The sequence below is a fragment of the Ictalurus furcatus genome, chromosome 9 (assembly GCF_023375685.1).
Source record: "Ictalurus furcatus strain D&B chromosome 9, Billie_1.0, whole genome shotgun sequence".
NCBI lineage: Eukaryota > Metazoa > Chordata > Actinopteri > Siluriformes > Ictaluridae > Ictalurus > Ictalurus furcatus.
In genome coordinates, this window is record NC_071263.1 from 25,213,035 (window position 1) to 25,237,291 (window position 24,257).

Sequence of the window (24,257 nt, forward strand, 5' to 3'; positions counted from 1 at the left end):
TGTCTGTGTTGAAATGGACACGAGTTCTGAACTCATATTTGTCAAAAAAATCATTATCGGAGCTCTTTTCTGAAACAGGAAGTTATTTGCCGTTGTAAATAATCTGACACATTTTATATTCTATAAAAATAGAACAAAGTGGCCTGTGCACATAGCGGACGCTGATAGGGCCTTTTATTTTTACAGGTAAGTTTTAGAGTGGTCATTTGAAACTTTTAATATAATTTCAGGTTTGACGTTTGTGCTGCATGTTGTACTGCAATACGTGCAATGATGGGGCGAAAAGGAAAAGAATTAATGTAAACGATCTTGTAAATCATTACACAGAACAAACGCGTAAGTCTTCGAGTATTGAGTAATGTGAACACGGTAAGAAGTATATGTGAAAGCGTTTATTAAGGCATCGTCCATATTACTGTAAATAAAATGACAACAGTTTACAAAAGCTAAACATCTTTTTTTTTTCTTTCTTATTATTGTGCTTATAGATCGATGGGGTAGGATGAGTCTAGATGGCAAGCTTAACTTATCTGAGCGCATCAAATCGGATGTAAGATACTGCATATTCCTTCTTTAAAAACATCAGAATAATATCAGAACCTACAAAACGACCCAAAGTTCTAGTCGGGGTCAAGCGTGATAACTGCTCGTCTTTATCTACACATCGTTGCTGCTTAATTAGAAAAAGTTTGTTATGTAACAGATCTCAGTCCCTGTTGAGGAAAAGCATCCCCACAGCATGATGCTACCACCACCATGCTTCACAGTGGGGAAGGTTGTGTCATGGTGCTGAGCAGGGTTAGGTTTCCAACACAATTAGCATTTTGTACCAAGCTCAATGCCTCCAAACTCCAAACATGGTTCCAATATTTTTTTTTCCTATTCTTAAATTAAAATCAAGTCAGCATTCCTCTGCACTGACAATTATTGTTTACACACTAGGCCCTCATATAGGTTTTTAATTTGTCTTTATTTATTTATAAAAAAATTTTTTTTGGTTACCATCTAACCCCCAGCAGCATTTGAATGAACTTTTCCACTGAAAATTGAGAAGTGCTAAAACGGAGCACCAAAACACAGCGAGTGTAGCTGAATTTCCTGTAAATATTGCGGTCGAAGTATTTACTAGGTTTCTAAGCACAAACACACATACAATACAGTGGTCTCGTAAACAGAACAGTTATATCAGAATGCATGAATACACCACAAACCTTTATTTAGTTATTTAGCAACGTTACAAAATATATTTACACATTCAACACAAGGAGATGCATTTCATTTAAAAAAAAAAAAAAAAAAGTCACTTTTTTAACCGTAGAGAAATATACACAAGACTGAGGGGACACACTGCACAGCACGTAAAACCTACGCATGAAAGTCCTACAGTCGCTGGCTTAAGGATAAATATATATACTTGGCTTCATATGAATAACTTTTAGCGCGTTCTGTCAGTGCATGTGATGGTTTATATTCGATCACAAATCAAGCAGACATTTTACAGGAAGAGAGTAATCTTAAAAAGTGAAATACCGTAGCGCTTACATTTTAGAAAGTGGATGGAGTACAACATGGACGCAAACAGTCTAATTTAGCCTTAGGTTTAGGTCACGATAAATGATTAATAATACCTTCATTAATAATAACAACAACAACAATAAATAATGGTAAATGGTCTGCTTTTATATAGCGCTTTTATCTGAAGCGCTTTACACTGGTTCTTATTCACTCATTCACTCACTCACCAATGGTAGCAGAGCTGCCATGCAAGGCGCTAACTTGCCATCGGGAGCAACTTGGGGTTCAGTGTCTCGCCCAAGGACACTTCGGTACGTGGAGTCACGTGGGCCGGGAATCGAACCGCCAACCCTATGATTATTGGAGAACATGCTGTACCACTGCTGTGGTGGTAGAGCGGGTTGTCCACTAATCGTAGCCGTCCACAATAATAATAATAATAATAATAATAATAATAATAATAATACATAGGTGAATTACGCCAACTCTAAGTGAAATTAGAAATGGATACTGATCATTATAATTCATAAATACACCATCAAGCAGCACAGATCATCAACTGACACCTACATTTCTTCCGCTGTTTTTGCTTCTATTGGCCTGAGCAGCGTAGCAGTGAGCACTGTTGGTACATAGACAAACCCCACACCTATCATTAGTATTTTTGCTTTCATAGTCATATACAATCACAGCGACAGAGCTGATTCCAGATCAGGGCTGGTCTATATAAAACTTATTCAATTAAGACCAGAAATGCTAGACAGATAGGGTTTCGTAAACTCTCGGAGCAAACCTGAAGATGTGGTGGTTATTTGTAATAAGGCCTGGTCACATATTAGGTCGTATCCACGAGGTACCAAAGGCATAGCCACGAACTGTGTAATAAGTTGTGTAGCTTGAGCCCATGACTGGGGATATCATATTTAATATACATACGGTCTCCAGTTAATGATTTGGTGGGAAAGGGGAAAAAGTCCATTTGTACTTTGAGCATTCGTTTATGGTCTCGTGGGTTAATGTCCATGTTGCATCACCAGCAAGTCAACAATATGTTTTTGTACATATTCGTACCAAGATTGACGTGATGTGTAATATTTACTATCAGTTGTGTCTGTATATTCCATTGTTTTCTCCTTTGTCAGGAAGTCATGACGACCTTCATTTCAGTCGTTACTGCATTATCTTGTTGTGTTGCTGGTAATGTTTTATCTCTAATTAAATCTGTGATCAATAGGATGCCCTTACAAATGGGATCCTTTTAAAACGCTCGGTGTCGTTAAAAACAGATCTACGCTAGTACATTGTGTCTGGTGTGGAACAGGCCTTGAACATCTCCACTGCCACTTTTTGCTTCCTTGTGCATTTATTTCGACTTCCGAAAGCCTTTTAAACAGTTTGGGAGTTTGTAGTACTCTTAAAATGAACCTTTTCTGACTATGAATATTCCTGATTTGTGTGGACGTTTGCACAGCTTTATATATACCAACCCTGATCCATTTTTCAAAAGGTATCATCGGAGTTTTGATCAGACGAATGGGATTAAGGCCCCAAAACCAGTAAAAACAAGCCAGTTCAAGAGGCAACAGGCGTCCAAGAGAGTCTCTTTGTGAAACGTTTCGTTTGTTCTCTGCTTACACTCCCGGCACTTATTATTAAACAAGCTCTGCCTAGTTACACAGAGCAAGACAGGTACCATGGGCTCCTGACTCTGAAACGCAGTGGCAGCCCACACAGCAGCCCTCGTTAGATCTCCATTAGTAAGCGCATTATCCTGCTCAGGGTCATGACGGGAACACTGAAGACAGGGTGCGAGAATTTACCCTGAATAGGGTAAGCAATTTAGCATAGGCAGTCCTCCTACCTGCATGTTTTTTGGGAAGTCAGAGAATCTTGAAGAAACACATGTGACCTCGGAAGGAACATGCCGAACTCCATTATAGACAATAACCTGAGCTCAGCATCAAACCAGGGACCCTGAAGCTTTGAGACAGCAACACAATACAGAGTATATCAATTAAGCAGTTGGTGTTAAAGTTCTTTATGATGATCCAAACAGTGTCGATGAGTAGAGTCCTGATTGTCCTTTTATTCCTCCTCTTTTCACAAACAAGTTTCGTCTAGCAGCTGACATCGTAAGCCGTCATCACAATGTCCCTCTGTAGTTGTTTGGTGCGAACCGGGCATCGTGGTCGTCCGACCCCAAACAGCAGAGCCAGCCCTCCAAGCACCTGTACCCACGCACCGACCCACCCGAAATACAGAGAACCAGCTGGGTGCAGGGTCAGACTGGGCAACTTGTGCAAGTCAAGTCCTTGGAAGTCAGACATGTTTGATATGAGCTCCACCCCCAGTTTGGGCAGATGATGAGTGTAGATGCTCAATGCTGCGAGGCTGAGCACACCCGCAAGCGCCACCAGTAACCCTCCAGCTCCTGCTACATTTCTGAGCGGTGTGTCCGTCCAACAGCGGGCACCGATGCTGGCAAGCACAATCCCCGAGCCACACAGGAATAGAGACGAGAGCACAAGTCCCCGAGTGGCAAGGACACGGGAATCATGTTGGTACGGGCCAGATACAGGCCAGCACTCCCGCAATTCGGAGTGCACCACCTGCAGGCAGCTCTCCCAGAGTCCATCGGAGCGGAGGAGCAGAAGCTCGATGCCTCTGGCTTCACGTACACCAGTCCCAACCCTTCCCAGACGAGCCTGGCCTTCCCGCCACTGAGGCGTGATGGCTGCCGTGAACACCAGCACCAGTCCCAAGGGAGCGAAGACAATCCCAGTCACTATTGAAGCTGGCGTGTGCATTGTGGGTAACGTAACAGCAACAAAGGAATCACTCGAGCTTTTTGGAGGTTTTCAGTTCGCAATGAACGACTGCTCAAGGCTGAGAAACAAAAGTTACATGGAATAAAGATCAGAATCAGAATTGGTTAAGAGATCACCTTAGCTATTGGCCCACATTATAAAATATAAAAAAAAAAAAACATAATAATACAAATCAATACATACATATGTAAGGAATTTGAGATATCATAAGCGAGACGATCACTCACACACCAAGGAAAGGTTCCAGGACTTTCCGCAGTCCAGATGTGCAAGAAGAACGTGTTTGATCAGAGCAAATCCGATCATTGTGTGTGTCAGACTCCGTCGGTTCTTCTCTCCTCCAAGCTCAAATACAGAATGGCTCCAAACATCACCGTTACTCCTGGCAACCAGCAGACTGGAGGTGAATGTCTGTCTGTTGCTAAGAGACGGTAACCTAGACGATCTCCTGGCTACGTGCTGTTTCACCCATTTACATTGGTGTGTTCAGCTACAAGTGTGTGTCCTTGCTGCTCAGGACTTTATTAGTTTGAAGCATGTGTGCGTGTGTGTGCGTGCGCGCGCGCGCGTGTGTGTGTATGTGCGTGCGTGCGTGCGTGTGTGTGTGCAAGTGTGTGTGTGTGTGTTTGCCATCTGAATTTTGAAAGACAATATTGGAGGCAGACTACAGACAAAATAATCTGATAATCTCTCTCTCTCTCTCTCTCACACACACACACACACACACACACACACACACACATGCACATTCATGCAAGCAAATATGTCTTCCTTTACACAAAGCCAAGGTCAGTAAAGTTATTGTGCAAGAATATATATAAATATTTGCATCTAAGGTTTTTCACTTTAAAACAAGATAAAGATATTGCACATTAAGAGAAGTCAGGTTGAGACCGAATGACAGAATGGTGGAATAAATAGAAAAAATATCAACAGAAAAATAGAATTAATATGTAACTCTAATAAAAGGAATTACAGAGGTCCATCTGTAATGGAATGATTGAATTTTATTATGTTTGTTTTGAAGACTGAGATTAATTTAAACAGGACTAAATTCAATCAGTGTGGCATCAATGGAAAAAAAAAAAAAAAGAGCTAAAAAATGATTTAAAAACATATCAATTCAAATCTACCACTGAAATCTTGATGCTGTTTTGCTTGCTAGACTGGTATGACAGCTACACTATATGGCCAAAAGTATGTGGACACCTCCACTCTTCTGGAAAGGCTTTCCGCTAGATTTTGGCGCGTGGTTGTGGGCATTTCCAGTTCAGCTACAAGAGCATTCGTGATGCGAGTCATTAATGTTAGGTGAGGAGGCCTGGGGCGCAGTCTACATTCTAGTTCATCCCAAAGCTGTTCAGTGGGGTCAAGGCCGGGGTTCTGTGCAGAACACTCCTTGCCAACTTTGGCAAACCATGTCTTCACAGAGCTCGCTTTGTGCACCGTAGCACTGTCGTAATGGAACAGGTTCGGGCCTCTTAGTTCCAGTGAAGGGAAATTGTGATGTCGCAACATACAAACACATTCTAGACAACTGTGTGCTTAGAACTTCCAGCAGTTTGGCTGCAGTGTTCCAAGTGACACATTTAAACAAATTTTACTCTGATTTCTCAATTGCCCGTTTTACGTGTTATAGAACATAGTTCGATTAACAGCACACGTCATTGCGTCACCGCGCCACGCCGTCCGACGTTCCCTCCAGAATGTCACGTATCGACATACAGTCCGTCTTCGTTATGGAACCGTATACAGTTTTGGGTGTTTTTATTTAAATTTTTTACGAAAGCTTCAAGTGCGGTTAATTATTTGTCGTGCTGTACGTGCTAATAGACGACTGCTTGAAGCCGTGGGCTGCGTCCCAAACCGCGTACTTACTGTCTATATAGTAGCCGAGATACATGTATTTCTCCTACTACAGGCCTATAGTAGGCAAGTACGCGGTTTGGGACGCAGCCGTGCTCTCTTGTTTGCCGTAAAACGGTTGAGCGCTGCCGTGTGTGATCGTGTCCTGTCGCAAAATGCGGTGAAAACTCTCACACGACGTTAATAATGTGATTAAGGTGTGTACATGTCTGTAATACACGTCCATAATGCGACTAAAACAGGAATACTCCACATGTCTTAATTCCATATGTGTTTACTTCGAGTATGACCTTAATCGGATTAAAAATTCCTGTTTACATGCTAGTTTCTTAATCAGAGTATCGTCTTAATCGGGTTAATAGTGGATTATTGTTGTCCATGTAAACACACTGATTGTCTAGTGTCTTTGTACAAGGGTGTGTATGCAAGAGACGGTGTATTGATGTGTCCATATACGTTATAATGAGTTGTAATATATATCTGTTTTCCACTTGGTATTGGGAAATGGCGTCGATGTGTATGTGAACATACTGGTTTATGTCTAAGGCACGCAAGATGGACATACAATAATGCACCAACAGAAAAGTTTCATAAAAATAGCAACGTGTGAGTCGCAGAAAGTGTGCGGGTATTCGTGTGCGTGTGTGTATGCCGGCGGACGGACTGATCTGACAGCATGCCATTATCGTTTTGTGTCACTATAGCCTTGTCACTGCTAGAATAAGTACTGGTGCATTAACATCTCAATCATCCATGATGCCATGGCAACACAGGAACAAACACGAATTAATACAGAGCTATGCTTTGTTTAATCAACCTCACACACACACACACACACACACACATTCCTACGTTTATTAGACATGTATGCTTACTGAATCATTATACATTAGGTATTGTTCTGCAAAAAGCCTTCTCACTGATGCCACAAAAACCTTCTACGACAACGCTTGAGTGATTGAAAACTTTTCAGAGAGTAATAATGATAGTTCAATCTTTCCTCTATTCAAAATATTTTCTACTAATACTGTGTGACTTACAGAATTATTACCTATTTCTAATAATGATTATTACTCATCCTGCCCACTCTCTCTTTGTCCTTTTACCATCTGGCAAGTGATATTGTATCTCAGCATGCGCTAAAAGACTCAGGCTCTGATTTATTATAAATGGTTTGCATGTGTAAAACGTGTGCAGACTTAAAGAGATGAAAAAAAAAAAAAAAAGAAAAAGGTAGCTTGCTTACTAACAAGTTACCGGGAATTGTGTCTTATAAATGACTGAGCTGTTCATTTGTTGGTCATTCTTAATGAATATGCAATTTGTAGCATAAATATCTTAAGATGCAAAACATACAGGGCTGTATAACGTATACAATGTATTCCAGTTGATTCATTTTGTGCCAGAAATGCGACTTCCTAAGCCTAAAATTCACTTCAGGGACATGTGTGTGTTCAAATTTGTACAAATGAAAGGCAGGTATTAAATTAGTCCAAGCACATTTCCATGATTATCCATCCATCCATCCATCTTCTATACCACTTATCCTTCTTCAGGGTCACGGGGAACCTGGAGCCTATCCCAGGGAGCACAAGGTGGGGTACAAGGTTGGACAGGTTGCCAATCCATCACAGGGCACACAATCACACACGCCCATTCATACACTACGGACACTTTGGACATGCCAATCAGCTACCCGGAGGAAACCCACGGGGAGAACATGCAACCTCCACACACACAGGGCCACGGTGGGAATCGAACCCCCGACCCTGGAGGGGTGAAGCGAACGTGCTAACCACTAAGCCATTCACACATCTCATGCCAACAGTAGTTAAACACAGCTTTCAAACAGAGCTATTAAAAGAAATAATAAATGAATCACCAGTATGCTTATTCATCACTGTAGGTTAGAAAACGAGGAAGCATCAGGAGTACAAACCCACAAAGGACCGTGCATGTTGACAGGCACGCACATTCAATTAGTGTTTGTTCTTCCAGTAATGAAGGTCATTATTCTAGTTCATTTACCATAGACATGAATGCACACACACACACACACACACACACACACACACTGTTCTGTTTTATCTGATGTTATTTCAGAAGGATGTGATTCATTTTTGTGTAAGCAAAATTAAATGAAATTTAAAAAAAAACAAAGCAAATTTGATTTTGTGTGTTTTCTATTTGTTCTTTATAACTGACGCTTGTTTTGTCATAGCCAATACTGTTTTGAATATAACAACCTGAACAATTATACTACTATATCGTCGTCCTAAGGCTCGATCGGACTTTTTCTCCCAACTCGGTGAACTGCTCACTCTTGCCTGTGCTTCATCATCACGTGTCTTTAATATTCATGTAGCTACAGTGAGCTCTAATTCATCTCAACTATTGTCTGCTTTTGACTGTTTCAATTAATTTGACTCAACATGCGACTATTTCTACTCACACTCATGGTCATACTCTTGATTTAATTTCAAATATGAAACAGATGTTCCATCGTTATTGGTTAGTCAGCCTTTTTGTTGAATTTCTGGTCTCTCCTTATGAGTGTGAGCATTAAAAGACTTTTCTAAATTCGGGCCAACATTAGTAGTGTCTGTCATTTCGACCCAAAAACAGCTAACGTCTTAAAACCTGTTGTCCAATGAGCGTTAATCTTTCGTCCCATTAAGACAGCGAGTACACAAACACCTAATTGAGGCACGTATTTTTATGAGGCTGAGCTGTGTACCGGAAAGTGCTTGATTGATGAATAATGCTGAGACTTTGGTAAACATTTCATTGCCACATTTTAAGGAAATTTTAGGGAAATTAAGCCATGCTTCCCGTGTAGTCTTAAAGCAATCGTCTGTGCACTATAGCGACATCTGGTGGCCAGGCAATGCACAGTTAAGCATTTTAAACAAACAGGGCCATGTCTGGTAGCACCACATACACTGTAAAACTGGATAACACACACACACACACACACACACACACACACACACCATCCCAATCCTGATCCAGCTCAGCCTTTACAACTCTCACACTCACCTAAACTCTAACACACCTGTTTTCTGTTTCTTTCAATCAACTCAGTGTATATAAGAAACTCATTCAGTTTTCATCATGTTTCTTTGGAGTTATGTGCGCTATTTCCTGTTTCTCTTCTGCCTGTTTTGACATGATTGGGACTGTTAATAAAGATTTACCCACACGTACAACCACCTTCCTCTCAATTGGGATTATAGAGTTAAAATAGTTGAATAATCAAAGTTTATGACCTGAGGACATTGAAAATGATTGACTGAAACACCTGAGGTGTGATTTTGGTCCGAAATAGAGCTCCAAAGTCGGCTAAAATGGCCAAATTCCAGTACCTTGGGCACCATAGATTGTTGAGGTGAGCGGTTTGTATCATATGAAAGCTACTCAAGAACTATTTTTAACAGTTGTGCATGTCTGAGATCTGGAGCTATCGGGCACTTCACAAGTGCAAACCATTCCCATTTTGGTAATGGCGCAGGCTCTCCGTGATAGAACATGATCATGTGACCAGCATGCTATCTCTGTATTTTAACTCTGAGTGGGAAGTAGGGTGGTAAGCACTGGGGAAAATACATCCAGCCTTAAGCAAGAACAATTTGGGATTCAATTTACACCAGTGTTTTCACTTAACATAGTGAAACATTGGAATTATTTGGTGGCCACATACACACTTGGGTCAAATCTAGAACCCTTTATAATGTAGGGGAACACTTAAAAGGTTCGATGTAGAACCCTAGGAAGCGAAATCCCTTTAAATAAAAAAAAACTCACTGAATAACCCTCATTCTAAGAGTGTAGGTAATGGTGGACGTTCATAAGACAGCTAGGATCATGTAAACAGCGTGTTAAAATCACACACTCGTCTCACTTTTCATAACATAAACATAAAAATTAACAAACAGATGTCACAAAACACAAAGCTACTGTATAATAGCAGTCGATTAAAACCCAGAAATGTATCCTGTTAAACACAAATTAATATTCAGCTATGCTATGACATCTTAGCTATGACACTTAGCCAAGTTATTTCATTAGATTTTTTTTTTATTTTCCTTATAAAAGTAGACGAAATACAAAAGCAAATAGGGTAAATGCTGCAAAATACCAACGATATACAATGGAAACACAAAGCAGTTGAAATGCTTGTGATATGAAATCCGAATAAACAAAAACAAAATCCATAAAAACTCGGATCGTCCATCAAAACTTCAACTGGGGTTTTTCTTTTGCTGGTGTTTTTGTGGTTCTTTTTTTTTTTCTTTTTCTTTTTTTAACTAAATGTGGGAGGACAAGAGGCTACATCGTCATGGAACCCGTAATGCCCGAGCAGCCTCGAAATGTGCGGAGCCGGTGGTGAGCAACAAAAAGCCACCAGCTACTGATTTTTCACAGGTGAAACACTGAGACAGAAATGCGGCTCCGGAAGCAGGAAATGTGTGACGTTCAAAGTCCAAAACTGCCCTGGTTTTGACTCGGACAGTTTTCAGATGTGAAACAGGCAGGCTAGTGTAAAGCTACAGCGTCCTGACCGGAAGTATATGAACCTACTTAGTGTTAAGAGGCGCATACGTGAAGTTAAAGGAATCTACACAAGCAAGCGCAAGCAATACCACTACAGGCAGACATCGCAAAGCTATCGCTGAAATATTAACAAATCGTATCCAATCATAAGACATATAAAGTCTCTTTAGTTAACAATATTCACTTGTATTTACAGTTCATATTTACAACTCATTCATTCATTCATTCATTCGCTCATCATTTGGTTCAATGTATCATAATTGCTTACATTATATTTAACTGTGGTTAAAAACAAAACAAATCCAATAATTAATAAAAAAAAACAAAAAAAAAAACAACAAGGAAATAAATTGTATTTACAGAGGTAATTAATGTGGTGCTGGAGTTTAGCTGTAAACCTGCAATGCTCTATTGTCCCCATGGTGACAGTTGTGGCCCAAAAAAAATCTCTCTGAGAGGTGGCAGTGCTTTCTGATTGGCAGGCTGGGGAGACAGTGCCAGGGAGGGGGCGGGACTTGCATCACTGGAGGATATCACTCATAACTCGAGTAGCGTGACTTGGTATTGATTGTGCATGATCTCGGTGATCTCGATGAGGAAGGCGGAATGGTTGCTGTAGTGTTCGATGATGTTGTCGTCCATGTTCACAAAAATCCTGAGAAAACAGAGAGGATATTCAGGAGGTTAATCATGAGGAGTATAAACCACAGTCAAAGTCAAAATATTGAGTTAGGACAGTAATTAATATTATGCATCACTAGAAGTAAGGCTGTTTCTGGACCTTTGGGGCTGTAAGTGACATCCTAATATATCTTACGGTGCCCCCTGGTGGCTCGGTGGCCCTAAGCGACTGACACAACACAGCTGAATATCAGCCTACTTCCAATCCAGTTAGATCTCTAATGAGCAAGCCAGTGGTCGAAACCATGAGATGAACCAGACTCAAAAAGGGATAGTGTGTATTAAGTATTAAGTGGGTTGAGAGGATTTTCAGCATGTGCATATTGCAAATAAGACTTCTTGGATGAGCACAGGAAAGTGGTTATGATTACAGCAGCAGTTCTTAAGGTATAAATCGACAGTATCCAGGCTAGATTATCCTTAAGCAACAGTGAGACTTGGCACAAACTTCCCATTTGTGCGAAGTGCAATCTTTAGGGATCATCAACAACAGTGTAAAGTGAGTCACAAGTGCAGATGAATATCGTTATATAAAATTCGAAATGTAAGACAGGACCCAGCTGTATTGTTTTCAAAACCAGCAGTAAAAAAGTACCACGATTGCCCTCGAGTTTCCAGGAACAGACCAACATTTAATTCAATACAAACCGTGGATCGAAACCGTGCTCATTTAAACTCGGTATCACTGACACAACAAGATTAGATCAATTCATAATGGTTCCATTTCAAAGATGTTTGAATAGTTATGACCTAAAAGTTTGCTTCAGCCTTACACCGACATCATGAATCAAAGAAATGTTCCACCCAGAAGGTGATGTGTGTGTGCCAGGTGTGCCTGAGGGTACACAGGAAACAGACTGATGATGTGGGGTGGAGAGAGAGATAGAAGATAGGGAGAAGAAAGAGAGAGAGAGAATGCCACCTAACCTGTCCTGTTCTTCCAAACACTACCGTCATCTACGTGTCTGAGGGCCAGCTCACTCCAAATCACTGCTACGAAGCCCTGGGCTAGATTACTGACGCTCAAATAGTGTAAAACTCATGTATAAAGCACTGCTTTACATTCACAGAGCTATGAAAAGATAACCCAGATGGTGACAGGTGGCTGGAAGATCTGAACATCTGTCATTTCCCTGCTCTACTTCTTTGTCTTTCTTTTGTTTTCTTTTTCTACGACTTTTCTTTTCCTTCCAGTAAAGAAAACAGCAATTACGAAATTCCTTTACTACAGAGTTCTTGCCCGCCCAGTCTGTCAGCTTAAGTTCCAGAAAACTGACAGCAAGAGACCGACCTAAGATCACAACGAGAGCATTTCAGTACATCCCAGCCTTTCTTTATCTCCTAGATCTGCTCTGTCAATAAAGCATAAATGGCAGCCGTCATCCACCAGCCGAGACCCTCCCTGTGCCAAAATGGCTGACGCCGTCCGGTCAGCCTCTGTGTGTTCAGTGCTACGAAACTGTCACTCACCCTCGTTTGCATTTTTTGAAGATTTTCACGATGGTGTCTTCTTGCAGACCGTACTTTTCCGAAATCTGAGCATGAGAAAAGAGAAACAAGATGAGTTTCCTGTCAAGGATCTTGTAGCATGTACAGTGAGATCTTCACATGTATGACAAAGGGATCGGAGGAAGAGAAGTAGAGCAGGAAGGAAGAGAAAGAGAAGGAATGGATGATAAGAAAGCAGAACGAACCGCTTGTCTGAGGCCTTTCAGGGTGGGCGAGTTCAGCATGAGGGCATCAAACACTTCCTCTGATTCTTGCCGTACGTACAGGAGGACTAGAACAAAACAAACAAACAAACAAACAAATAAATAATCTGCACTTTTGTTTTATGAGTGTTCATTTCAGCTTTCAATGAAGCTGTTACCATGACGACAAGTCCATAAACTCAAACCTCAAGGTGAACAAGATTATACTAACCCAAATGATCATCATCAGTTACTCTGGCATCGTTCATTTGATCTTGGAGTTGTTTTGCAACATATGAAGGGCTGTGATGTGGTTTTGTGGTAGTTATGTTGTGTTTTTGTGTGATCCAGACGGGGTTTATGTTGTTCTGTTTGTGATACAGTTTGGCTTTCTAAAGTTTGTTGTGTGATGGAGAGTTTTATGTGGATCCTGTGCGTTGTGCTATGGTGTGGCTTGATAGCGTTGTAGTTTTGCGTTGTTTATATTGTGGTTTGACTTGATATAGTGTGATTTGATTGTGTTTATGTTGTGGTTTTGTGGTGCTTATGTGATGGTAGATGGTTTTGTGATGCGGTTTGGTGTTGTTCATGTTTTCGTTTGTCTCTGTAATGTTTGTTATTGTTTGATCAGGAGGTTTATTTGGATTCTGTGCGTTAGGTCATGGTGTGGCTTGCCACTGTTGTAGTTTTGTGGTGTTCAGGTGGGTTTGTTTTGTTGACATTGTGGTTTGACTTGATATAGTGTGAGTGGATTATGTTTATGTTAGGATGTGGTGGTAGTGGGTGTCGTAGGAGGTTCTGTGATGTGGTTTTGTGTTGTTTATGTTGTAGTTTGGCTCTGTAATGTTTATTATTATTTATTTGGATTCCGTGCTTTATGTTATGGTGAGGTTTTGTGGTTGTTATGTTGTATAATTCATTAGTGGTTAATTTGCATACGGTGTGAAATCGGCTCTTTTGCGTCCGTGGTTTTTCGGTGTCGGCGTCGCGTTAACGTTACCTCTTTGCTGGTCATCCTTGCGTGGTTGTTTGCTGGGCGGTGAGCCACACTGCTCTCCTGAATCAGAGAAACAGGCAACACGTTTCAGCGAGTTCCTGTCACTTTCCTCTGTACTGGTAGTCACCGCCTAAGACCCAGAGATAACAGACACTATCAGCATTAATGTAAAAAAAATATACATGGCTATTGGAGGAAAAAAATTCCTGTCGTGCTCTGACAGTGTTATCATTCATCGCATCTAGACTGGTGCAGCCTAGCGATGCATAACATCACACAAGCACAATTAAACACGTGTGTATCTAACTGTCTGATCAGAGAGACTGTTCTCACATACATATGATACTGGTGTGTGACATCTCAGATGTATGTGTGTAAATGTCATGTACATGTGTGGGTGGCTGCATGCATGCATGCAAGATGCTGAGATGCACATCTTATCTGACACACTGGCTCCTACAGAGGTTGTGGGAAATGAGTGAAAAGTGTGTGTGAGTGTGTTTCTCTTCCTATGTGTAAACACGCAATCCCTTTAACACCAGCGGAATAAGGCTGAGTCAGGCGTGTGTATGTGCATGTGTGTGTTTGGGAGTGTGTGAGCCCCCGCAAGCTAATCCTCCTTGTCAGCCAGCATGACCGTCTCCTCATGAGGAAAGTTTCGTTTACTGTTGTGTAATCATACTTTTCCTTTCCAGCTCTCTATCCCTCTGTCTATCTTTCTTCCCAGACCACTTTTTTTTTCCCACTACATATTTTCCCACACTTTTCCTGCCTCTATCCTACACTCGCTGCCCTGCAGCTGTTGGAACATGACTCGACGGAGCTGCGGCTAACCACAAATCCCAGGATTTCTGGAGGTGTGTGTGTGTGTGTGTTGGGTGTACCAAGCGCTGCAGGTTGCTGTAGTGGGTCTCAGGGATGAACAGCACAGGCTGTGTGACGTGGTCATCCAGGGTTTTGAAGAAAGTGCAGTCTTTCCCTATGGAGCTGGAAACCAGAGTATGTTTTCCTGAAGAAGAAAAAAAAGGCGAACACTTTCAGAAACTTCATCAACCTTGACACAAGCTCACAAATTTGTGATCTAACATCATCAGCTAGTTACTAATCAGCACTGGAAGTACAAGCAATCTGAATGATGCCATTTACAACACACACACACACACACACACAAAAAAAAAAAGTATCAAGAGATCTGAAAGGAGTCTGAGTCTTAAAATGTGGTACAAGATCTTGAAAAGTTAATAATTACTAGGTTAATAATTACTCCATGCTAATTACTGGTTGCTAACAGCAATCTTCTTAGCCATTAAAAAAACAAAACAAAACAAAACATTAACACTTCCCCTGATAAAATAATATATTTATTGAATTATGTTTTACGGTCAAATATTTCATACCAAGATACCTCACTTTTGCATGTTAGAGTTGGGATTAGCATGTTAGCAAGGCGAATGCTAATTCGGTTATCACAGCTTCATTTACAAAAACATGTCTTCATGTTAGTACAAATAGATCAGGGTCTTACAAGCTAAAACACTGTTAGAGATGAGTACAATGAGTTATTTTAGCAGTGAAATCAGTGCAAGTTGAGTGTTTGTTTTTCTTTTAAATAACTGTGCTCAGAGCTAGGTTTTATTAAGCTAAGCTCGGAGCTAGCTATGTGCTACGAATGAATATTTGATCTCTCCAGCCTGCTTTTCAGTTTGTTTCCTGTTTAAGCAGCTTACTATCTGGCATATTATTCATTCTCCATTGTGTTTTGTTGCTTGGTTGTTGTTGTTTTTTTGTTTGTTTGTTTTTTGGTGTTTGGATTAAGTCAAGTTAATTAAATTGAATTAAGGATTGAGAAACAAATGGAAAACTCTAGAATAGGGAAATATATTAGCTAGGAGGAAAGCGTTTCAGGTGTGGTCTCTCTACCAAACTTCTGTGATCGCATAAATGTAATTTTGTGACCGTGATCTCAGACCTGTGTTATCATATAACTGGTTTAAGGGTGGGTTGGATGACACGTACCACCGTTAGTGGAGTCAGCAACGTTCTTGGCTCGCCTTTTGACTCTTTTGCGTTCTTCATCTCGCATCTTCCTCTCGGCACCCTGTCGGAAGAAATTTAGTTTTTGAACTCACTTGACTTCAGCCTTGACACCTCAGTAATTTGTGCCTCATTAAAACAGACCTTGAAGATACAATGCTGAAAAGAAAAGAAAAAAAAAACAAAACCAGCTGCCAGAACCATGTGATAGAAAAACACAATGGTTCCTCGTTCTGCAGTAATGCACTAAGCTCACCTGCCGTGGCTAAACCTGTCAGACAGGTACAATTCTGAACGATTCCTCCCATCCTGTACTCACTAAATGCTCTAGCTATGAAGGCAGCCAAAGAGAAGGAGCACAGCAGATGAAGAAGATAACAAGAATATGAGGGTTTGGAGATCAGATTAGAGCTGAATAATGGGATGAATGGTTTGTCTTAACAACCAGCAGATACAAACGTGTTTATGTGCCGGAGCGGACAGAAAGACAGATTCTACAAGCGAACTTTTTTTTTTTTCACGAGTTCCTATGAAAATGATCCTCCAAGTCACAGAGAGTGTGGCAGTTAGAAACACAATCTCAAGTAATGGATAATAGCCTAGAGGGCCACAACTGTAGCTTAGCTCTTTAGTGCACACCTTTATTACACCAGCTGAAACACCCCAGGAAGCTTGAATGGAGCTGAAAAATCTAACTGACCTTATCACAGAAGATCTTGATCTGGCAGGCGGCTCGGTGGATGAGATGGTTGGTGCCAGAGCTGAAGTCATACGTGTCGATCTGCAGGTTTAGAGGGACACCTTTCACCCCCTTCTGAGAGGAGAAGTCTGTGCTGAGGGAATTGATACCAATATACACCTGCGGAAATCCCGTAGAAGAAGAACATTTCAATACACCGATTCGAATTTTAACGATTAAGCAACACTTTGAGATGCGTCTTAATTAGGTATTTAAAAATATCCAGAAACCTGAGTCGTATGTACTTTTAATGAATAATTCGACTGTTAATAAATCCAATAACACATATTAAAGAATTCATTCAGCTGTTATTAAGCCACTGTACAATATAGAAAACTGAGAAAGAGAGAGAGAGAGAGAGAGAGAAAGAGAGAGAAGCAGGTTTTAAGGCTTTCATTAACTTATTCACTACATTTTCATGAATTAGCTAAAAGCAAAATAGCTTGTCTTAGTTACAAGAAACATTGAGCACTTTGAAATAGTTTCTAAGCCCTGAGCATGTTCATAATGCATGTATTATGTCACTCCTTTTTTCTTTAAGAAAAAGGAAAAAAAAAAGCTAGCATCAGGGATGACGATCTAGCCCTGAAATATACAGCAAATATACAGGAGTTGGTTTCCATAGGAAAGGTGTGGATTAAAAATGGGAACACCGGGACATGACCGGGCAAGTTTGAACCCAATTGCAGAAAAATAAAGAAAGAAAGACAGGCTTAGTATGCAAGGGTTCAGTTCTAAGCCAGGATCAGCTTGCTTTGTCTTAGTAATCCATTTTCATAAGGACGCAAAAGACCAAACGACTAATCCGAGATTGATCTCTTCTTTTTACGTCTTTATTTTCTACCCAGTTTATTTTCTCGGTTGATTGTTATGCTTTTTTTCTCTCTCTCTCTCTTATAAATGCAATCTTGGTAATTATCAGGTGTGTATATGTTGTTTTCTTTTTTTCCTCCTTTTTTTTATACTCTCTCCCTCCTCCGCCTGTTCTTGGTTTCGCTGTCCCGCCCTAAACTGCCTCAGGATATTCTTGAGATCTCTCTCTCTCTCTCTTCATCTCTCTCCCTGTTGTCATGACAGATGCCTGGGGTGGTGACATGCCATGGATTCCTCCCTTGTGACACACACACACACACACAACACAAACAAATGGATCTGGCAAGTGTGTGTTTTTACCTTTGCCTCTTCATTAGTGTTCCAGATGAAGGATAAAGCATTAAAAGCGACCTCGTCTACATTGCTGATGCCACTGAAGACTTCTTTGTAGTCAGCTGGAGAGAATGCATAAAAATGAGTAAAATGCGATAAATAATTAAACTTTAAAATCTAGAGAGTACTCTGCCCAAAGAACAGTTGGTGGTACAACAGTTTTAACCATGAAAGCAGGGTAAATGAGGTATTCAATTCAATTCAATTTGATTTGTGTTGCGCTTTTAACGATGGACGTTGTCTCAAAGCAGCTTTACAGAAATATATAAACGCAGGATACAGATTTTAAACGTGTGAATTTATCCCTATCGAGCGAGCCAGTGGTGATGGTGGCGAGGAAAAACTCCCTAAGATGATAAGAGGAAGAAACCTTGAGAGGAACCAGACTCAGAAGGGAACCCGTCCTCATCTGGGTCACAACGGATTGTGTGAAAGTAAAGGAAAGGTCATTATTGTTTTTATATGAGGTCTGTTTTGTTGAACTAAGGTACGGTTCATGAAGTTTCCCAGCCCTGCTGATTGTGTTGTGTTCCCATCTCTAACACACCTTCTCCAACTAATCAACTAATTAACAGACTCCCTGAGTCAACTTGGGTGTGTTGGTCCAGGAAAAACTCCACAATCTGTAGGGCAGGGGTACTCCAGGCAATTAAGAGCCACACCTAATAGTCATTCGATGATAAACTTAAATCGATTAAACAAGTGCAATCAGATGAGGCTCCTGTCAGATTGGAAAGAGAACCTGACACCATTTGAAGGGAAGACTGCAGACCCCCTGAGCTATGGGACATTTAACTGCCAGTGTGTGTGTGTGTGTGTGTGTGTGTGTGTGTGTGTGTTTAGTTAGTGCATACCAATATCAATGACCCTCTGCTTAGCAGTTGGCTGTCGCGCGTGCCAGTGATTCCAGCACTTCAGCTGCATCTCAGGACTCTTCTCATTTTCAAACACTGCCATGATGACAGTCTGAGCGAGATAGTGAAAGAGAAAGGAGGACAGAAAGACAGGTTGATTGGTACAAAAGGTTTCTTGACATCAAGCTAATACCTTGGTTTATTGTCTCGTTGTCATATTAATCGAGTGAGCATACGTATACACTCGCTTGAAAACAGGTTGCCATGCCTCTCCCCCTCCATCTCTAAGCCTTTAGTCACTTGGAGTTTTGGCAAAGGCAGAGGCAGGATTTGCACACATAGGTGTGTTCTGAGACTGTATCGACAAAAATATTTGTACAACTTTAATGCCACCAAACCTCCTCTGATTAAATCTAATGCTAAAGTGTTAACTCCTAATCACTGGAAAATGTCATGGCTGTAAGTGGTGACAGTGTGACAGTTCGGGATATTAGCTTTAGCTTTCTTAGCACCGGGATAAAAGTGGGAGGTTGTTGTGTACCTTGAGTCATAAATAATGAAGCTCTGATCAGCCCTGAAATTAGCTACAGATTTGCCAGTAGATCTTTCAGCACATAAAGCACTCATGTCTTGAGCATTTTAAATGGCGGAAAATGTTGTAGAACATACTAGAACCTTCTAGAATCCTGAACCGTCCCAATCTTTCCCGCTTTGTTGTTGTTTTTTTCCTCAGATATATTAACTTACTTTCTGTTGGATCTCCACAAGTACAGCAGATAACATTCTAACACCTTCCCAACCTCCAAAAGCTTCATGATCATTTGTTTAGCTTTTCATTATTATTATTATTATTATTATTATTATTATTATTATTATTGACTTTTTTTTTTATTGCTTTTAACCCACCTTCACTTGGATCCCTTCTAAAATCCTGCCAACTTCTAGAAGATTCCTAACTTTCCAGCCCACTGAGGACACTTGCTAGACCTTTGTAAGATTTTTGTTTGTTTGTTTGTTTGCTTGTTTGTTTGTTTTACTGCTGGAGATCCCTGCATGAACTTCAGATAATGTTCTACCGCCTTCTCAATAATCCAGAACTTTGCTGGTGTTTATTTAGGCTTAAATGTCTTAGCTCACCTTCACTTTGCTGCATGGGATCCCAGAACGGTTGTCCACTCCCTGCAGGGTGATGGGGTAGAACTGGCCCTTGTTGAGGTACACCAGAGGAATTTCAGTGGCCTTGTTTTGCGAGGCTTGCGGTGCTCCGAGGATAAACTGGAAATCGTTCTGACTAACAAAGACAGCACAAAAACCAAATGAACAACCAAAAATAAATAAATAAATCAATAGTAAAAAAAAAAAAAAAATCGTCTTGTCCCTAGGGCAATATGTAAAATTATCAATTGGCAGAAGGTCTAAGTTTTGATGATTGACAGTCTGAAGTGTGTTCCATGCTTGGCTTACCTGTACCTCTCAGGAGGAGAGTTTGAGTACGAGTCGGAGTAATCAGGACTTGGGTGGCCCACAAACTCAGTGTTGTAGCCTAGAGGCTGAGTGGGTGAAGGACAAAAGCAGTATGTTGTACATTAGTTTGCACCAATTCATTTCGAACATTTCATGAGTCACTGTATTGTTTTGGAAATTTAAAACCACTTGTTGCATAGCAATACATAAATATATAATAATAACTAATAATAAGTCCATTCGGCTTATGTGTGTTCTTAATGCGAAGGTCTTCTTTGTGAGACTCACTTCAGTGCTGGCTTCTGGGTAGGGGGTATCCGAAGGCCACATTTTATGAGTCGCGTTGAGCATAAGGGAATCAAATATGTTGTTGATGGCCTGCTTTTCATAGTTGTCAACCGCGACAGCCTGGATGTAGTTGTTGTTGCTTGGAGAGATTTGTTTCGCTACTTGTGATTGTGTGGTGCAAATGCTCTCGGATACCAGCTTCATGAGGTGTGAGTTTTGCAGAGGTGTCAGCTCAGGGGAAGAACCATTGGGTGTTCTGAAAGATAATCGAAGATAATTGTGTTCACTGAGAAGGCAAACAAGGCCTAAATGTAATGTTTAAACACTATAGTTAAGTGAGAGTGGCTCGGTGGCTTGTCATTGATGCTAACTCTAGAACAAATAAAGAGCTCAATGGCCTTTTACAAGTAGCAGTGATTGGAGAACTTGTTCAAGTCAACAGAAACAGCACTCAATCTCGACACTGTTTGAGGAGAGCTGGGTGGGAGCTGTTTGCTACATAATCCACATCTCCAACTCTGTTTGCCTTTCTCGTCATCGCCTGAACTCAAGGGGAAAAAATATTCTTGATCGCCAGCCATTTTTCACCAGCACAAAAGACCAGTGATTCAGCTGTCTCTGGGGTGGGATGGGAAAGAGGATTAGCATCTTAAACTGCTCTGACCTCAGCTAAGCTCGAGCTAATCTTGCTAGCCCTCGCTCTGCACATTGGAGGAGTGGCAGGAGGCGATGAAATAAAATCTGTGAGAAATACCTACATTAAGTTTCGTACACCTGTCACGTTTTGTCTCTCTTGATAATTGGACAGGCACACCTCTATCCTTGCCACTCTCGCCTGTCAGCGTGTGCTTGGGGCTTGTCTTTTATCTCTGCAGGATGTGAAATGAATTGGGCACGTATGGTGAAAGACACTGGAGATTAACTCCTGTCCTAGCACAGATGTAAGGGTTGAATGTTGTTTTTGGTTTTTTTTTTACCTGTCCATGGGTTTAAATGCGCTGCTACCATGTAAACAGGGAGTCATCTTCTGCTCTTTTGGAGTCTGTAAAGAAGAATAAATGAATGAATGAATTAATGTCAATGAATATCTTGTATCTCTATTAGAATTAGGAAAGTTCTGGAGAATTTCTGGTTTTCTACCTTGCAAATATCACTGAAGATACCGCTGAGATCATCATCAGTGAGCCTGGATTTGGCTTTGCTGCTGTCGATGTCCATGTAGTTCCAGGAGTCCATTAGGTAACTGTCAGAGTAGCATGGGTAATTAAAGCTCTCGTTTTGCAAAATCATCAGAGCCCTGAAGCAAGATCAGACAAAAAAAGAACATTTTTTAAAAGTTCAGGAAGTTTCCACACACATAGACATGCGCTGTCTTCCAGTTTGTTGATTCATATCTAAAGCAAGAAATATAGATTGTAAAAATTGCACTGAAGGAAGCAGCGGTCTCAACAAATCCTACTTTGAGAAAATGCCAGCTATATGGAATTGACATCAGTGATCCACATAAACATCTGCCTGAATATCTTTGTGAAATGTGCTTCTGAGATGAACCTAAACAACAAATCCCATACACCAGTGGTCACCAACCCTGTTCCTGGAGATCTACCTTCCTGAAGACTATAGCTCCACCTGACCATCTAATCATTGTCTTAAGAAGTTCTTGATCAGCTAAAACAGCTGTGTTCGATTTTGATTGGAGATGAAACCTGCGGAAAGGTAGATCTCAAGGAAGAGGGTTGGTGACCACTGCCATACATTTTTGCTCTATAGATGTTCTTAGCACCTAAGGGTAAGAACTCATGCAAATATAAGGTCCGCTAGAATTAACCGAAGAAATGAGGATGTCAGTTTAGCCTGAAGACCTCAAACAAAACCTAGGTATTAGGGAAGGATCACTTATCTCCCAACACAAGGAAAAGTAGGATCCATTTTTGGGCCTTTCCCCTGTGCCATGGATTAATGGCTAACGAGCAAACAGTTAGTTCACTCCTGACAAGCGCTGCAGCACCTGAGCTCATGACAGCGCTCTGTTTGACCAGGTGAGAGATCTTGTTTAGCAAATGAACACATTTCCTGTTGACGTTCCTCTTAAATGGAGCTTTAAAGACGCTGCTCTGTCACAGTCACATGAATGAAACGATCCTCACATGGCACTTGGCGCTGTTATTATTGCATGCCACAGCGTGATACACCATGCCATGCAGTTTCAATGACCATATTTAGTTTCTGTGCTACAATGAGCAGGTGAAAACTTGCTTTTGTGATTCAGAGCCCCTAGGACAGCAGAATCAGCCTCATACACACAAATACTACGATTATTCTTTCATATGCAGCTCAGTGTGCCTTGAGAGTGTGGTGCATGCGGTGTGTGTGTGTGTGCGTTGGTTGGATGGTTGTGGTGTCAGCTATCTGTACAAACAGCCCCTATGTAGTGTTTCTGATAAGGGTCTAGCTGCCCAGTGGCAGAAAAGAGATGGAGTGTCAGAGCTGCAAGCGACGAAACTACAACTGACACCTTGAGAGCGCGAGAGGAATAAAGACCTACGGAAACGTAACAATTTAGGAAAGTTCAGGATCACTTCCAGACAAAGCACAAAAAAAAAGACGAAAAAAAGAGAAAAAGAAACGAACCCAAAGTCAAACATCTGTAAACATCTGTGTCAGTTGGATTTCAAGAAATTGTCTTTGCATTACCAATCCTTTAAGAGCTATCGACTTGATTGATATACAAAACAATCTGAGATCCTTCTCCAGACAAAATCAAAAAACACATGTCACTTACTCAATCTCCTTGGTCATGTCGTTCCTCAGAGGCGGCAGAAATAAAATCCTCAGTCTTTGCTGTCCTCTCTGGTAAGGTGTGTGTTTCCGTTTTGATATATAACAGTGAGAGAATCAGAGAGAGACAGAGAGCGAGAGAGAGGGAACGAGAGAGAGAGAGAGAGAAAGTGGTTATAACTGTGTACCTCCTTGAGTGAAGAGGTTTTGATTTGGGCCTGCCGCTGCTGGCACATTTATCTGTCCTGACAGGTAGCTTTCAGACACTTGCACCTGATTGGCTGAAGGTGCAGAGGCAGGTGTGTGATGGGACAGGTGTACTTCCTTAACTCTTGTCGTGCTGGAGAGAAACTCGGGCAGGTGTGTGAATGGGACTCATTAACACATGGAATAAAAGGCTGAGCTTTATCCCAGGCAGGCGTGAAAAAGAGTCAGAAACCAAAGGCTGAGCTCAGGGAAAACCCTTTTATTATGCTAATGTCGATGTGTATCACATGCATGCATGTTTCCCTCTGGCTTAAACACAGGATTAAATAATAAAAGGTTTTGCTCGCGGCAGTGAAAAGGTTTTAGGTTGAAGGTGTTTGATGGGTGAAACTTTTCCACAAGACTTGGGTCTGGACACTGCGTCTGTGTACCATTTACCTGAAGATAAAGCAATGAAGAAATAAAAGAAGGAGTGGGGAAATCAGTGCTTTAAAGGAAAGAACTATTGTCTGTGTAGCTTACTAAGTCTTAAATGTTATCATTAAAAATGGGATT

At 41.0% G+C, this 24,257-nt stretch overlaps 2 protein-coding genes across 4 annotated transcripts; both read right to left on the minus strand.

Moving 5' to 3' along the window:
* Positions 1-462: 462 nt before the first annotated feature.
* cldn23l (claudin 23-like) lies at positions 463-5,788 on the minus strand. 3 transcript variants are annotated; one of them, XM_053632168.1, is made up of 2 exons: positions 4,575-5,788; positions 463-4,401 (listed from the first exon to the last, which is right to left on the minus strand). In XM_053632168.1, the coding sequence occupies exon 2, from the start codon at positions 4,320-4,322 to the stop codon at positions 3,633-3,635; it is 690 nt and encodes a 229-aa protein (XP_053488143.1). In that variant the 5' UTR covers positions 4,323-4,401; positions 4,575-5,788; the 3' UTR covers positions 463-3,632. The 3 variants fall into 3 exon arrangements, with proteins under 3 accessions (XP_053488143.1, XP_053488140.1, XP_053488142.1); XM_053632165.1 differs by having other exon boundaries at positions 4,571-5,788; XM_053632167.1 differs by having other exon boundaries at positions 4,527-5,788.
* Positions 5,789-10,257: 4,469 nt separating this feature from the next.
* grhl3 (grainyhead-like transcription factor 3) lies at positions 10,258-23,607 on the minus strand. The gene is made up of 15 exons (XM_053632164.1): positions 23,500-23,607; positions 21,858-22,014; positions 21,695-21,759; positions 20,718-20,973; positions 20,430-20,515; positions 20,103-20,256; positions 18,966-19,077; positions 18,079-18,173; positions 16,867-17,025; positions 16,149-16,230; positions 15,017-15,141; positions 14,136-14,262; positions 13,139-13,224; positions 12,915-12,979; positions 10,258-11,418 (listed from the first exon to the last, which is right to left on the minus strand). The coding sequence occupies exons 1-15, from the start codon at positions 23,514-23,516 to the stop codon at positions 11,301-11,303; spliced, it is 1,704 nt and encodes a 567-aa protein (XP_053488139.1). The 5' UTR covers positions 23,517-23,607; the 3' UTR covers positions 10,258-11,300.
* Positions 23,608-24,257: the final 650 nt, after the last annotated feature.